Source organism: Carex rostrata, chromosome 13 (genome assembly GCF_964058835.1).
Source record: "Carex rostrata chromosome 13, lpCarRost1.2, whole genome shotgun sequence".
Lineage (NCBI taxonomy): Eukaryota > Viridiplantae > Streptophyta > Magnoliopsida > Poales > Cyperaceae > Carex > Carex rostrata.
Window position 1 is genome coordinate 1,776,163 of NC_135930.1, and position 16,284 is coordinate 1,792,446.

General features: G+C 32.1%; 1 protein-coding gene across 2 annotated transcripts; it reads right to left on the reverse strand.

Annotated features, from left to right (window-relative positions):
• Window positions 1-3,752: 3,752 nt before the first annotated feature.
• On the reverse strand, window positions 3,753-15,176 carry LOC144564228 (beta-glucosidase 12-like). Of its 2 annotated transcripts, XM_078313804.1 has the most exons (13): window positions 15,055-15,176; window positions 14,436-14,505; window positions 12,002-12,060; window positions 11,770-11,845; window positions 9,133-9,210; window positions 8,394-8,481; window positions 5,957-6,212; window positions 5,650-5,765; window positions 5,070-5,287; window positions 4,900-4,928; window positions 4,694-4,799; window positions 4,489-4,597; window positions 3,753-4,101 (listed from the first exon to the last, which is right to left on the reverse strand). In XM_078313804.1, exons 4-13 carry the CDS (start codon window positions 11,828-11,830, stop codon window positions 3,933-3,935), a joined length of 1,230 nt encoding a protein of 409 aa, XP_078169930.1. In that variant the 5' UTR covers window positions 11,831-11,845; window positions 12,002-12,060; window positions 14,436-14,505; window positions 15,055-15,176; the 3' UTR covers window positions 3,753-3,932. The 2 variants fall into 2 exon arrangements, with proteins under 2 accessions (XP_078169930.1, XP_078169929.1); XM_078313803.1 differs by lacking the exons at window positions 12,002-12,060; window positions 14,436-14,505; window positions 15,055-15,176 and having other exon boundaries at window positions 9,141-9,210; window positions 11,770-11,785.
• Window positions 15,177-16,284: the final 1,108 nt, after the last annotated feature.

Consider the following 16,284-nt stretch of genomic DNA (forward strand, 5'->3'; position numbering starts at 1 on the left):
GCATCATGGCATGGCATAAGCATCTTTGGCTTTTGCGTGCTTTTAGAATCATTAACATTTTTTTTCATTTATAGATACAAGTTTTGAATGGTTCACATTGATTCATAGTACGTAACAATATGTGCTATGCATAGTACACTATCTTCACTATTGATTTTAATTTAAAAATGAGGGAAAAACGTGATGTATAACAAACTTGTGCATGGAAAGAAAAAAATTGAGAGACATGAAATAGGAAATTCATAAATTCAAAAACACCATGCAAGATCAAACGTCTGTATTCAACTTATTTTGAGAAGCAAAGACCATGTAATTTCTCTATATTCTCAAAGAAAGTTTAAATCAAAATAATTTACTTTTCTAATTGAGTGAAAATATAACTTTTCAGACTTTTTATTACTAGTAACATATGATATAACCACTTTTCAAAACAAAGTATAAATGATGCACATACCGTGTGTGGTTTTCACTTCTCAAACTCCTAGCACAAAAGATTTTCATGTATAATTTTTTTTTTTAATCCATCACAGCAGTGATTCATTCCTATATAACCTCATCTGGATGAAGTAAACTCATGAGTGAGGCTACGGTATTATGCATAGTGCTGATTGGTCTGTATTATGAATTACTATTTTTGTTTTTAAAGCCTAAATAGTTGATATAAACCGTTCAACATAACTTTTATATGAAAATGCATTTGCAGACTAAGTTTTATATTTTTTTAATATATTTTTTTACTATTCTTTCAGATGGTCTAGAAGTTTTAGGTCAAGTGATTTTCTATCTATCTAAAATATAGTACTAAATTAAGAAAAGAAAGTAAAATTTGATTATAAATACATTTGTTAATGTGAAGATTATGTTAAACTGTTTAGTTTGGTTATTTTAATTTTAAAAAATATGCTATGCATATTACCGCATCCTCACTCTTTATATTTTAAACTTTTATCAATCTTTTTATAATTTTTCTTCATAGCAGTTCCACGGACAAGTATCCTCTCTAGTACTGTACGGGTGGGACCCACTACTTTATGACTCAGATTAATTAGAAAACGGTGCCTATTCAGAAATAGCGTAGGGGCCTAATATTATTTTTGCTTTGAGATTCGTGCAAAGTTAAAAGAACATTCCGGATCCAATTACTCCACGAAACAATATATGTGTAGCACTCAGAGAATAAGATTCTGTGGGTCTATAGCAGGATTGTCAAAAAAAGGAAAAAAAAAATGGAGATCTCTGATGTTTTAAAAAAAAACGGTCTATAGCAACAATGAATGAAAGAGAATAAGATTCTGTGGATCTCTGATGTCTATACAGGCATTTATACATATTTTAAAAAAAAAACTAATAGTTTAGAGGATCAGTTAATTCAAGACGGTTTTTAACTTTGCGATTTTTTTATGTATAACAGATAAGAGAAGAGCAGTTCAAGATTGGTCATTTACTTGCTGAATTCATAAGGCTCATACACGGCAACCAATCTGATGTAGTGGGGGAGCTACAAACTTCAATAGTGCGCTATCAAGAGAAGTCTCCTAATCAGCTCTTTAACCGAAAACTTCAGGTACAATATTTTGTTTTGTTTGAATGTTAATTGTGATTCTGCGTGTCATTGTTTGTCTAATTATTCTGAAGATTGTTGGATGGAATTTTTCTTTGAGTGAGGCTATGCTACTATGCATAGTGCGAATTGGTCTGTACTACAGATTAAATATTTTTGCAAATTGTGCTAGATTTTATGAAATATTTCTTTGAGTGAGGATATGCCAGCATTTGTGCCACTTATCACATACCTGACTTGCTCGCGTAATGGTCCAAATGCCCATGATATCGACAAACTAGAAGAGATGTTCAAATTAGGGTTTCTAAACTACTATGTCGAGCATTCTATGTTCTCTGCAGCAAGGCAACTGGTGTACGAGTGAGTATTGATATGTTGTTATTCTTGTTTTTTCATACATAGCCTCATGTTTGTCTCCTGTGCACTGACACCGTAGGTAGGGGTGTCAATGGTATCCTTTTATCCTTATACCTGTCCCACAAGTTTTTTTTTCCGTTAGCTTATCGGATACGGGTAAAGACTATTTTGTACACCGTTACCCTAAACGGTTGTTATTAAAAATAAAAATTATAAAATTATAGATATATAGATATATATTTATATGGGGATGATGCATGATATAGTTTTATTCATGGCCCATTTATATATGTTCAGTGGCACTCTTTTATCTGTTTACCCGACCCGACCTGTACCGGTAAGAGTAAAGTTTTTTTTTTCATGAATTTAAAGGGTAAGGGTATGAAAATGCTTCCACCCCTAACCGTGTGCAAGTATGAACCAACACTTTCAAATAATTCTCTCAAATTTTTTGTAGATATAGTGCTGACTATGAAGGCGATTCATATTTTACCAGTAAAGCAGTAATAATCAGGGAGAGAAACATATTTACAATAGAGGTGCTAAAGAAGACAATTGCAGAAGGTAAAATGTCGATTGCCATACTGATGGTGTTGGTCACATGGCAGATTTTCACAAAAGACTTGTTAAAGAGCTCGACATAGCACCGGTCACGGTGGAGTGGTACTCCGCATGGTTCATCAAAGAGGGACCCAAAAGCAAACTCATTCATCCCTTGTTAGACAAATTTCAAAGAGAGGATAGGACCTTAATCTTAGGCGCACTTATTTTTTCTTTCCTTGTAGCGGATCTTTGCACATGGAGAACCAGGTTCGGGTTGCATTATTGGGTTGTTTCTTGGGTCTTTAGATTCAGATATTTTTTCTCCAAGAGACGAAAAGGACGATTGGAGAAACTGCAACATTCAATTTCATTTTGAATAGGAAAGAAATTTGAAGAATTAATGGTGGATTGTTTATTTTCTTTCAGTTTTTCTTCTTTTTATAGTGGGGTTGGATGCATTTGGTCAATTATTTTCGAAGATTGATGTCAATCACAAACAATTTTGTACAGCTTGCTAGAGTGAGGCTATGATACTATGCATAGCGCAAATTAATCTGTACTATGTTTCGATATTTTTGTTTTTGAAGTCTAAATAGTCGATCTGTACCGTTCAACATAATTTCCATACAAATATCTATTTGCACACTAAATTATACATTATTTAGAATATTTTTTACTATTTTTGTATATAGATAAAAAATTGCTACTCTTGCATGGTCTAGAATATTTAGATCAGTTGATTTTCTACCTATCTAAAAATACAATACAACCTTTTTCTTTAAAATATAAAATTTCATCTACTAAGAGGAAAATAACTATTTTTTATTGATTTCTGATTCCAATACAATAGCAATTGCTCTATTTATAATTGTATTTTGTGTACTAGCCGTTACACTTTTCTAATTTGTTATCATTCCTTCTCTTTTAATGGAAGCTGTTTTCTAAGAAGACCCTTGTACATAAAATTCTATCCATAAATCGACAAGTTCCTATCTTGAATTTTCTTGACAGTGAAAACAGCAAAGGCTCATGCCAGTATGTATAATAGAAACAAGAAATGAACAAGGGGCAAAATAAGAACAATAACACTACATTCAGACAAATACAGAATGCATTTGCAGTATATATAATAGAAACAAGAAATGCACAAGGGGCAAAATAAGAACAATAACACTACATTCAGACAAATACAGAATGCATTTGCAGTATATATAATAGAAACAATAAATGCACAAGGGGCAAAATAAGAACAATAACACTACATTCAGACAAATACAGACTGCATTTGCAGTATAATATATTAGCAATTCTCATTACCACTTAAGTGAAGAAATGAACAATCACATATAATATAAAACAAACTCGCGCAGCAACTCGTTATTCCAACAAAGATCGTGGAAGATTTTATTAAGAACATTAGATTCTTTATTTTATTGTGATGATAATAATCTTGACAAATTTAAAATTTGTTTTACTTTTTTAGGAACATGCTGAACCAAACTGCAGATTTCTTCTGATGTCTCGTGAGATTGTTCTTGTAATCAACAAAATTAAGACCAAACCGGTTCGTGTAGCCGCTTGTCCATTCAAAGTTATCTATGAAAGACCATGCAAAATAGCCTCTCACATCCACACCATGTCTATTCAAAATCAATTCAAATTATACATATATTAGGGAAAACGTAATTAATTCTTTTTACATTGCTAATTAGATCAACAGAGTCCTACATTCTCAGGTCTCTGAATTAACTGGTAAAATACTAATCTCTTCAAACTGTGGATCATTTCTCAGGGACAGTGCAAACCAAAAATAAATAAATAAGCGAATAGATAAACAGTAGAACAAAATACAGATCATGTGTTGAAATATTTTGTTATTTTTTGGAATTTTGACTTGCTAAACTTGAATTTCGTACAAAAGTCGATGTATTAACCAGTTTTCCAATGGGATTAAATTTAACTAAAATAACTTGTTCTACATAACTAACTAAAAACAAATTGCTAATTAATAACAAAAAATGACATACCTGATTGCACTACGCAATGCCAGGAGATGACTACGGTGGTACGATAACCTGAGTGTATCATTCAAGGCTTCCTTCAGCGATAAGCTTCCGTTATCGAGCTGGTCCACACCTAGAAATTATTAATTATACAAGGGCTGTAGTGAAAATTGACAGTAGCAAAAGATGATGAGAAAGAAAGGAATTGTATCAATATGTAAATATTTACCATTTTCAGTGATGTAAATGACAGGATTCTTGTAGTTGGTTTTGGTATAAAGCATTAAATCTTGTAACCCAGGGGGGTATATGTAAATCCAAGATGTCTTGAATGGCTGTATACAGAATAATTAATGTTTTTAGTCAAAAAAAATATAACACAATAGCTGGAAGATTATCAAAATAATTAGTAAAATTATTAAAAAAATCACTTACCTGTGGTAATTCGATACCATTGCGCTCACCTGGTAAAAGTACAGAGAAGGATGTATCAGTAAGATGCCTTTCATGTTTGCAATTTTTTTTTATAACAGAAAAGAACTTACAATGATAATGAGACTTAAAAAACAGTAATTATAAGTATTTTTGAGAGAAAAATGATGTACCAGTAATATTAGCCTGAGAATCGGTGTCGTAACTCTGGCGTAGTAAATTGCTATCAGGACTGCTTATGGCATAATAGGTAGCATAATAGTTTATACCAAGAAAATCATATGATCCTTTCAGTGACTCAGATTGTTCATTTGTAAATTTTGGCAGACGAATTTCCACTGATTTTCTCATGCTTACTGGGTAATCTCCATATGTCAAAGGATCCATAAACCTACATGTAACAAATTATGAACTAATCATAAATTAAGAGGATTCAAATGCCTCAATTTTTAAAATTTTAATAACCCATAATTTAAAACTTAACCGTCAAAATAAAATCGTTAGATATGATCTACATAAATTTCTCTATGCACATGTAAAAGATTACGATATTTAAACTTTTTGATTGTTTTCAAGAGTTTGTGAAAATACACTGATGTGGATAATTTCTAAATGTTGATTTTTCAACTTGGTTATTCACATAAAAATAAAACCAAAAAGTGATAGTTTTTTCTTGTACGTACATAAAGAAAATAACTATAGCAGCAATAGAAGATTCAAGAAATAGCCTCAGAGGAGAAGAAGAGATCATACCATCCATACATGAAATCCAATCTACGCTTCGCAGCGATAGTATCTGCTTTGGATGAAGAGTGAGGAAGAAACCAAGCTGTAATAATTGTGATACCAATTTTGCCCCTCTGGGTTCCCTGATCATAAAAAATTTAGTAATGACCATCTGCTTCTTTCAGTAGAGTCACAACTTTCTTTTTCTTAATTCCACTTATTACAATTAATATATGATACTTAACAGTTAAAAATAGGCTAAATTATTTTTTTGCTTATTAATTATAAATAATTTGGAATTGATAGGAGCTAGAAATTGCAACCGTTGTTTTACCTGATATTTTTCTTTGTAGAGCTTGACAGCAGCACTGTGAGCTAGCAACATGTTGTGACCGCAGATGTAGGGTTCAGTTGCTGAGTTACCAGCGCTGCAATTGCCGGTTTCCCAGGAGGAGCATCGTCCCGGTGCAGATGTGCCACTCGCATAACCCCCTTCGCAAAATGAATATGGCTCGTTGAATGTTATCCAGTGCTTCACCCTATCACCGAATTCCCTGAAGCAAATGTCGATGTAGTCGACATAGTCTTTTCTGCAACATATATTTCTCTTATCATTGTTATATGGATTTGTGGACTGGTTACTTACTGTCATAAAATTAATTTAGATGTTTGAGGAAGTGTTTGTGAAAAAATAATATGGAGGAATAATTGCCACAATAAAAAGGCTTATCATGAATAATTGCCACAATATGGAGGAATAATTGCCACAATAAAAATAATATGGAGGAATAATCCCGAAAGGAGTTATCATGGAAATAGACAAAATACGCAGAAGCTTCCTTTGGAAAGGAAATGGAACTTGCACGGGTATTAATTGTTTGGCAAATTGGGAGAAAGTATGTTCTCTCAAGAAAAATGGAGGTCTCGGTTTCATTGACCTAACAACACAAAACGAAGCACTGCTCATGAAATGGATATGGAAGATAGAAAAAAACAGTGACAGTCAGTGGTCAAAGACTATAGCAAACTTGCATAACATCACAAACCCGATACACCTGTCATCTCAAACCCAGTCATTCTTTATGGTGGACTTATCCAAACTAAAAGACTTCTATTGCATCTCTGTGGAGTACCAGACGGACCTGGTAAATTGGCGATGGACGACGGGGGGAGACTTCTCGAGCGCATCCGCATATCACATGATGCCCAACTCAGGAGTGATGTGTCGATACCACAAATACCTATGGAAGATCAAAGCTCCATTAAAGGTAAAAAAATTTCTATGGTTGCTGAGGGGGAACAGAATACTGACCCAAAAGGTTCTTACCAAGAGGGGAATACAAGTCACTCCTCACTATGTGTTATGCAACCAGGATGTCCTTGAGGACAGGGATCATATTATGTGGTCATGTGCATTTGCACGGCGTTTATGGAGGTGCATTATACCAAACTTAAACAACTTACCGGCTACAGCCACAATCACACGAATTTGGATGGTCCGGCGTAATTTTATACAAGAAAGTCAAAGGATTTCATGGGATGCGACGTGGGCAGCGGCGGTTTGGGCGTTGTGGCGAGAGAGGAATAGACGTGTCTTTTCCCAAGAGAATAAGGAGGTGCAAATACTGGTAAATGAGATACAATTACAAGTCAAATTATGATGCTCAATGTTATAGTTCAGGGGTGTTAATGGGTCGGAGTCAGCAGGAAAGAGATCAATCGAGCTGCTATTGCGTTTTCTTAGAAGTTTTATTTATTAGTTAGGTTTTCTTATTAGTTTGTTAGTTTGTTTGTTTGTTTCTTTCTTTCATTCATGTAACTTAGGTCAAGGTGATTCTGATACTTGGTCTTGACTTTGACCTAGCAGATTAGGGCATTGTAAATAGTTTTTTTCGTTAATTAATTCAAAATGTTAGTGAGCCATTGCTCACTGACCCTCAAAAAAAAAAGGCTTATTATTTTATCAAAAAAATAGTCATAATGAAAATCATACAGAAAATTTTGTTATAATATTTGAATGAAACAAAATAATCTGAACAAATATACAAGCTACTAATCTCATTTTCCTTTGGATATATTTGATTGTGGATATTGTTGTTGTTAGTGTGTTGGAAAGAATACTTAGATGCTAACACTACACATGCATTTCCCAAAGTTTAGAATATGCAGTTTATTGTTATCATAAATATTATTTTGCTTTAAATTTTATAATTAAGTTGCTATCATTGTAATAGTATTTGATTTTTCATAATGCATATAAGTCTAATCAAAATCCAATGATTCAGATTATGACTTTTCATCATTTGCATATATAGTATTTGATGTGGACGACCCTCATTTATTATTACATAGACTAGATGAACAGATAGCAATTAATTCAAATTAAGGAGAGAGACTATTTCTGATTTCTTTTATTCATAACCTAAAATAAATTCAAAAATTCAAACATAACATCACTCTTCAAAAATCTCGAATCATTAATCCAACCACTGACATTGACAGCGGTACCACTGTTGATTCTTATCCAAATTTAATCATTCTAGCAGACTTTTAGAAAACTAAAATAAAATATTAAAAATAAAAAAGATATTGAGAAAATTATTTTGGCTTCATGTAAAACACAACTAATAAAGACAAAAATTATAATATATATGACTGATGTACTGCGTAAAGTCAAAATAACTCTATAAATATTTTTATCCAAATTGTGTTGATAGAAAAGAATAGACAAAATAACATGCATGTCAAGCTACATATAAGACAAAACTCACATGATAAGTGGGCTCAAGAAACCCAAATATTTATCTTCAATTGCTTGCGGTACATCCCAATGAAATATTGTCACAAATGGTTGCATTCCTACATTAATTTTCAACAATTTCACTATTTAGGCAGTAGTTATTGGATCGGGTTAGTACTACATGAATATAACATTCAATTTCTTTAAGAAATATGCATGGTGCTTCAAATTAATTTTGCTTTAACAAATATCCAATAGTCGAATATGATTTTACTGTTTTATTAAGCCATCATTAAATCAACGATTTTTAAAGTGGTTTAATAAATAGTATAAATATTCTCAAAAAAATAATAAAATTTGGTCTCCAAGTATATTTTAATATAGAGATCACATATAAAGGTTTGAATCGACTTTTTGGACTTTGATCTTTCTATGTATATAGAGATCAGAAAGAAGGGGACGGGGTGGAAGGGGTGTGCTTCGAAATGGACCCTCCATTTCTGAAAATTTTGAAATCTAGCGACATTTGTTTCAATCTCATCTATCAAATTTGCACGAATTTTAAAAGACATCCAACAGCTCACAATGCAATACATAGAGCCCTCAATGTATTGCAATGTATGGTAGCTTATCTCTTTCTCTCTTTTTTGAAAATGACTTGATAGAGGCTACAAAGCTTATCTCTCTCTCTCTATATATATAGTAATCCAATATGTTAAAAATCAATAGAATATGAGATAAAAATTAAAATTTAATTCTAATTTAATCACCGTTAGACAATATTTCATTGATGAGATTATTGTAGAAGTTGACGCCTTCTTTATTTATTCCACCACTTAGGCTCCCATCTGCAAATCATATATAGTTACTTTATTCTAACATTATAACAGGTTAATTAAGTAGTCATGAAATAATTGACAAATTATATATATATTTAATCAAATTAATTTTATTAAGAACATTGTTGTTTTAATTTGACAACCGTAATAATTTGATTAATTATTATTAAAATTGCAAATTTGTTCGTCGTGATTTTAATAAATTAGTCATAATATGAGGTATAATTTCAGAATTAATTTGTCATCGATCAATCGATTTGGAAAATTAACAATTGAGTTCTATGGACATTTGATTGGTAATTAACCAAACAACTTTTTAATGACACCAAATTAAATATATCAACTAAATAATAAAAGATAAAGATCAAATCTATAAATTACTTTTTTTATTTCAACAAATTATTACATTTGTCAAAATATTGATTGTCAATATTCACTACAGCAAAACGGAGCTTCAGCGACCGGTATCAGCGACCAGTAGTGACGCCGGTCGCTGATGTTCAATTTTTCATCAAATATAAAAATTTCCACTCAAATTTCGGCGACCGGTATCAGCGACCGGCGCCAGTACCGGTCTCTGAAAGTTTTTTTTTTTTTTTTTTTCGCTGAAATTTTGGGAGTAAATCGCGTGGGCGCCAGAACCTTGTCCTCCGCGCGCTAGAACCCAATCGAAACCCTTCAAATTTTGATCGAAACCCCAAACCCTTTTTCAAAATTGATCGCCTCTCTCTCGCCTCAGACCAATGGCCCTCAGCATCTCTCTCTCGCCTCTCTCGACGCACCATCTTTCTCTTGCTCTCTCGCCGGACCAGCCAAGACCGAGCCGTTTTCGCATGCGGGTTCACTTCCGACTTGACCAGGTAACTCTTCTCTTCTTCTCTTCCCTCTGATCTAGAACTTGGCAAATCTCATCAATTGTAGTCATGGAAGAAGGAGACAGTCAAGATTCTCAATGCATTGATACAGGTAACTCTCCCTTATTCTCTCTCTAGATGGAAATGATGGAGGAGCTTGGATTGGATGCACACCAAAATCAGCCTCAGTTGAACCAGAAGCGAACAATAGAAGTCGATGTGTGAGTTCTAGCTCCTCTCTCTGATTCTACCAATTTATTATTATCAGTACTAACATTATTAATATTGCAATGCTTATTAGTTCAAGGAAAAAATAAAAGAAACAAAACAAAAGGTCATGAGTTTTCTTTTTAATGTATCACAGTGTGGTATCAGCCGTGCTCAAGGAGATGACAAATGGCACCTTCTCATCTGAGGTAGCAATCATGCTTAACAAGGTGAGCTTCCTTTATTATTAAATTGTAAAATAAATAGGACAGATAGATAGAGAACATAAACTCTGATTCTGGTAAAATAAATAGGACAGATAGATAGAGGATTTAATTTCATGCAGTTTAGGCTTTAATTTTGATCAATTTGGATTTTTTTGCTATTTTTAATGAATTTTTGAAGTTCAGCCTTTGAAATGGGAAAAAACAGCAAAAATGACAGCACTGTTCCCAGTTTACCCCTGTGTTTAGGCTACTGTTTGGTATAGTTAGGGAGCCCCAAAATTTATGAAAAATTACCAGCATATATAACACCATGTCTTGAGAATTTTCATATAAAGAACATTAAATTTGGCTTAGTAAAACTCTTGGAATGAATTTCTAAAGTTGGCTACGATCTTTTCTTGACCTCCTGTGACAGATCAGCCAGTGCAGGCTGATCAAAAGTCTAAATCCAAAATCCACTTACACAGTTAGATAGAGGACAGAAAAACAAGTGGTTTAGAGCCAAAGTTTTCTCCATTTGGATTTTTCTGCTATTTTCTAACCATTTTCAAAGTTAAGACTTTTCAAAAATATGAAAACAACATATTATACAGAATTTAGCATGATGTAACAGATATAATTGCATCTTTTTTCAGACAGACCACCTACAGCTTGTCAACAAGAACCTTCATGACCAGGTTATCAATTAATTCTAGGTCACAAGAAGATTTTAGTGTTTGTGGATTAGCTCATGTAATTAGTATTGTCAAAATGTGATATTATGTTTGATTTAGCATGATGTAATATACTCTTGCTTTGATCGATTTTGTTTGATTTGAAAGTTGTTTATATTTTGTATGTTTAGATGTTGTTATTTATGTTTGATCGATGTGAATGTTTGGTATGTGTGGTACCAATTAAATGGGGGAAAGTGAATAACAAAAAAAAAACCCAAAAAAATTGACAGAAGGTTATCAGCAACCGGTTTTTGACTATCAGCGACCGTTTATTTCGTCGTAGATATGTTTTTCTGACGTCAGCAAAAATTAACAGCGACAGAAAACAATTGGTCGCAGAAAAAGTATCAGCGACCGGCCGACGTCATTCAGCGACCGGTGACGTCAGCAGAAGAGTATCTGCGACAAGGCTTTCAGCGACCGGGGTATCAGCGACCGGAATTGACTTTCTGAGACCGGAATGACTATCAGCGACCGGCGACGTGACTATCAGAGACCGGAAAACCGGTCTCTGAAAGTCTTTGTTGCTGTAGTGATTTATTTTCTAAAATGGTAATAAATTACTTGGTAGAATCCTTGACCAAGAGATGGAAAACCTAAATGCATCCATTCCCATCTTCTTCATGTTTTTTATATCCTCCTGTCAATATCAAATTTTAACATCATAATTCAGGAAATCATAAAATTGTTTTAATAGAAAGGTCATTTTCCAAAGCTACTAAATACTGCACGATACACACAATGGAAAAGACTAGGATTTATATTAATTTAAAAATAAATAAAAATAATGTTATACCTTATAATGATGATAGAAGTCATCAGCTACATCACCGTTGCTTCCATCTGCTATCTTATCTACATAAATCACAATTATAAATTATTTTATATATATATATATATATATATATATCGCCATTCTATTATTATGCACGTTGGGTGTCCGATCCGCCAACGACTACGATTGAGAGATGAAACTTCGGATTTGATCTCAGCTCTCCAATTACATAATCTGTCTTCTTTTGATTAAATGCATCTCTTTTTTGTATAGAAGTCTAAATTTAGTTAAAAACATACTCACCACATGTGCTGCCACACGATACGTTACAATTTAAAATGAACAAATTCTGAAATATAGCTATATATTTATTTGTTTCCTTATTCCTTTATTTCCATGTTTTTTTCCTCTTCAATTGAGAAGACTCCACCTTTCATTTTCTTATTTATTGGTTTCTTACTTCTTCGTTTCTATACGAATCACAATGGAAATCATTTTTTTTAATTTCCTTATTTTTCTTTTTTTTTTTGTTTCTATACATATTGGTGTGGACAATTTAGAATATATTTCCAATATATAATATATCAATGTGTGTATGTGTGTGTGTGTATTATAAATTGGAAACAAAGAAGAATATAAATTGGAACATGTGTGTGAATATATATTTTTCTTATAATATGTGTGTGTGTGTGTGTATACATCCTATACATACAATCGATAACATTTTTTATTTATGTTTTTTGATATCATATTATATGTTGATATAGAATTGTTGTATGATATTTGATATTATATTCGAATCGAGCTATTATTTGATATCATATTATATGTTGATATTGAATTGTTGTATGATATTTGATATTAGATTCGAATCGAGCTATTATTTGATATCATTGGTACTTAAAAATAAAGAATCATCACATCATCAAATTGTTATCAGAGATCACGATTAAAGTTAATTAAAAATACATAATCATATAAATTTTCTATTAACATGTGTTTTAATTTTTAGATAATTATTATTTTCATTGATATATTTGTTTCTTATAGTATGTCCCCGTTGCAACGCACGGGTATGATCTTAGTATATATATATATATATATATATATAGAGAGAGAGAGAGAGAGAGATGGGCTATGGTGCATTGCAATGCATAGACCATGGTGTGCATTGGACCATAAATCACCGATTCAAAGTCCAAATGACCGATCCAAACCGTTCATCTTGTTCTCCATATTAATATGTGCTTGGAGACCAAATTTTATATTTTTTGGAATTTTTTTACTATTTATTAAGCCACTTTGAAAATCGCTGATCCAACGGTGACTGTTTGGAACAGTAAAATCAGAAGCCACCGTTGGATCAGCGATTTTCAAAGTGGCTTAATAAATAGTAAAAAAATTCCAAAAAATATAAAATTTGGTCTCCAAGCACATATTAATATGGAGAACAAGATAAACGGTTTGGATCGGTCATTTGAACTTTGAATCGGTGATTTATGGTCCAATGCACACCATGGCCTATGCATTGCAATGCACCATAGCCCATCTCTCTCTCTCTCTCTCTCTCTCTCTCTCTCTCTATATATATATATATATATATATATGTATATGTATATGTATATATATATGTATATGTATATATATGTAAATATTGATATAGAGTTGGGCTATTGTGCTTCACAATATAAATGACATATTTTACTTTACGCTCATATTTTGTGATTTAATGTTCAACAGCCGATCAAACCGTACAACATGATCTCCATATTAAATTGTGCTAAGAGACCAAATTTTACATTTTTTTTTAATTGTTGATTATTTGTTTAGATTTTTTTTAAATCGTTGTTTTTGATGGTTCATAATTTTGTGAAAAACAATAATTTTCAAAAATTCTAAAAAAATAGTAAAAATTTGGTCTCCAAGCACATTTTAATATGGAGATCATGTTGAATAGTTTAAATCGACTTTTTTTACTTTAAAATTAAAAATATGGATGTGAAGTAAAACACTCGCTTTACTTCATTAAGCACAATAGCCCAACTATATATATATAATGTGATTTCAGTAGCATTTTTCAAACCATACGCTTCAAACGAAAAATCTAAACCGTTTAAACCGATCTCAAAGCTTCAGTTACATTTATTTTTTTAATTCATTTAGTATCAAATTAAGCGGTCAAAAAATGAAAATTTGTGCGTATATCGATGCAATGTTGGTATGTCATAAAAGACCATGTTTCAAAATTCATAAAAAAAATCTAAAAATAGTAAAATTTGATATTCTACAAGTTCAATATATAATGAATTTACTGATCTACTTAATTCGACGTTTCAATTGTAAAATTTTAAAATTTGACCTGTAAACATATAGGCTAAAATGCTACTAAAAGCATATTAGCTAAGACTCTTATCTATCTATCTATCTATACACACACACAAACACACACACACACCTGGGTGTAAGTGGGTGAAGGTGTCCCAAATGCTAGGCTCTCTGCCACCTTCTCTAGCAGCACCTTCATACTATTAATTACACAACAAAATCAAAATAAAATTGCTGGAGAATTTAAATTGTTCATAGAAAAGGAGGGGGGGGGGGGGGGGGGGTTAAAGAATCATGTATTAATTAATTAATTAATGATTAGTTGTAGGAAGAGTAAGGCTTGGGTGCTATGGATAGCATAGAGGGCTACGGTGCTACGGCTCAATATTCGAGTTTTCAAAATCCTAACGGTCGATCCAATCCGTTAATCTTGTTCTCCATATTAATATGTGTTTTGAGACCAAATTTTTTACTATTTTTTTAGATAGGTAGAAAATCAAATATCTGAATGGTGTAGAATTTTTTAGATCGAGTGATTTTCTACCTAGCTAAAAAATAGTACAATTTTCAAAAAATATAAAATTTGGTCTCCAAACACATATTAATATGTCGAACAAGATGAACGGTTCGGATCGACTGTTAGAATTTTGAAAACTCGAATATTGAGCCGTAGCACCGTAGCCCTCTATGCTATCCATAGCATCCAAGCCTTACTCTTGTAGGAATATATAAGGTGTGCATATATATACCTGGTAAGCAGAAGATGCGGTTCCAAAGAGAAATCCAGGTGGAAAGCTGCTTCTATTGAAGGAACTACAAACGCCATGCTCTAATAACAAAGTCACCAAAACAATCAGAGAAAGAATAAAATTGTTTCTTCTGAATAAAATTTGTTTAAAAGCCATGTTGTATTGTATGTCTTTTAATTCCCTCTCATTTACAAAGGAGGCTTTATAGAGAGAGAAATCAAGCAAAGTCTTTATTGTAAAATGAATTTACACAAATGTCCCTGTAACTATGTAACTATTTAAAGTCTTTATTTGTTTCGATAAAGTCACTATATAACTATTTTTGTTTAAAATAATAATAATCAAATATGACGTGGCAACCTATGTTTTTTTTTCAGTTGATAATGTGGCAAAATTTACCATTAATTATATTAATAAGTGTTCAGATAAAATGTCGTTGTCACAAGCAATAAAAAGAATGGATTCTGAATTCAAGGTGTCAAATTATAGGAGATATTTCAAACATACATATGGATGCATTTTTCTACCATGTGGGGTAGAGAATGAATCCCTTGTTCGACAAATTTCAAAGAGAGGATATGATAGGGATGGAAACGTATCCGGTAAAACCATATTTGTATTTGTTTTTATTTTTCAGATATATATATAGTCGGATATTAGACGAATACGAATGTAGATGTGATCATGTGAGAGCTGAAAATAAAAGTTGGATATTAAATATTTAAGGAGCGCCTTTGAGAATTTATTTGAAGGACAATTATGAGGCTACTTATTTAAAAGCACTCACATCACGTTGAATACTTTTGTTGGTGCTTTTTATTAATTCAAAATAATTTCTAGTTTACCTTCATCAAAATTGACAAATATTTTCTACAATTATCAAAATTTAGATACTAGTTTGGTTCGGATTAAAATTTAGTCTCCAATGATTTGCAAATTATATCATAAATGTTATAAAATAAAAATGAACAAGCATAAAGAAGAATAAGCAAAATAGAGAAGAAAAAGATGACAATCTCTTTATTCATACATTTCTCATATATATGTAATACAAGATTACGATGCCTCTATTTATAGGCTACCAATTGTAAATGAAAAGCCATTACAATAATAAATATGAAAATGAATTCTAAATAGTAGTGGATATAAATTCCAATGGTAGTGGGGTAGTGGGGATTAATATTGGGAGTTACAAATGAATGGACCATTCACTATATTCGTAACACACCC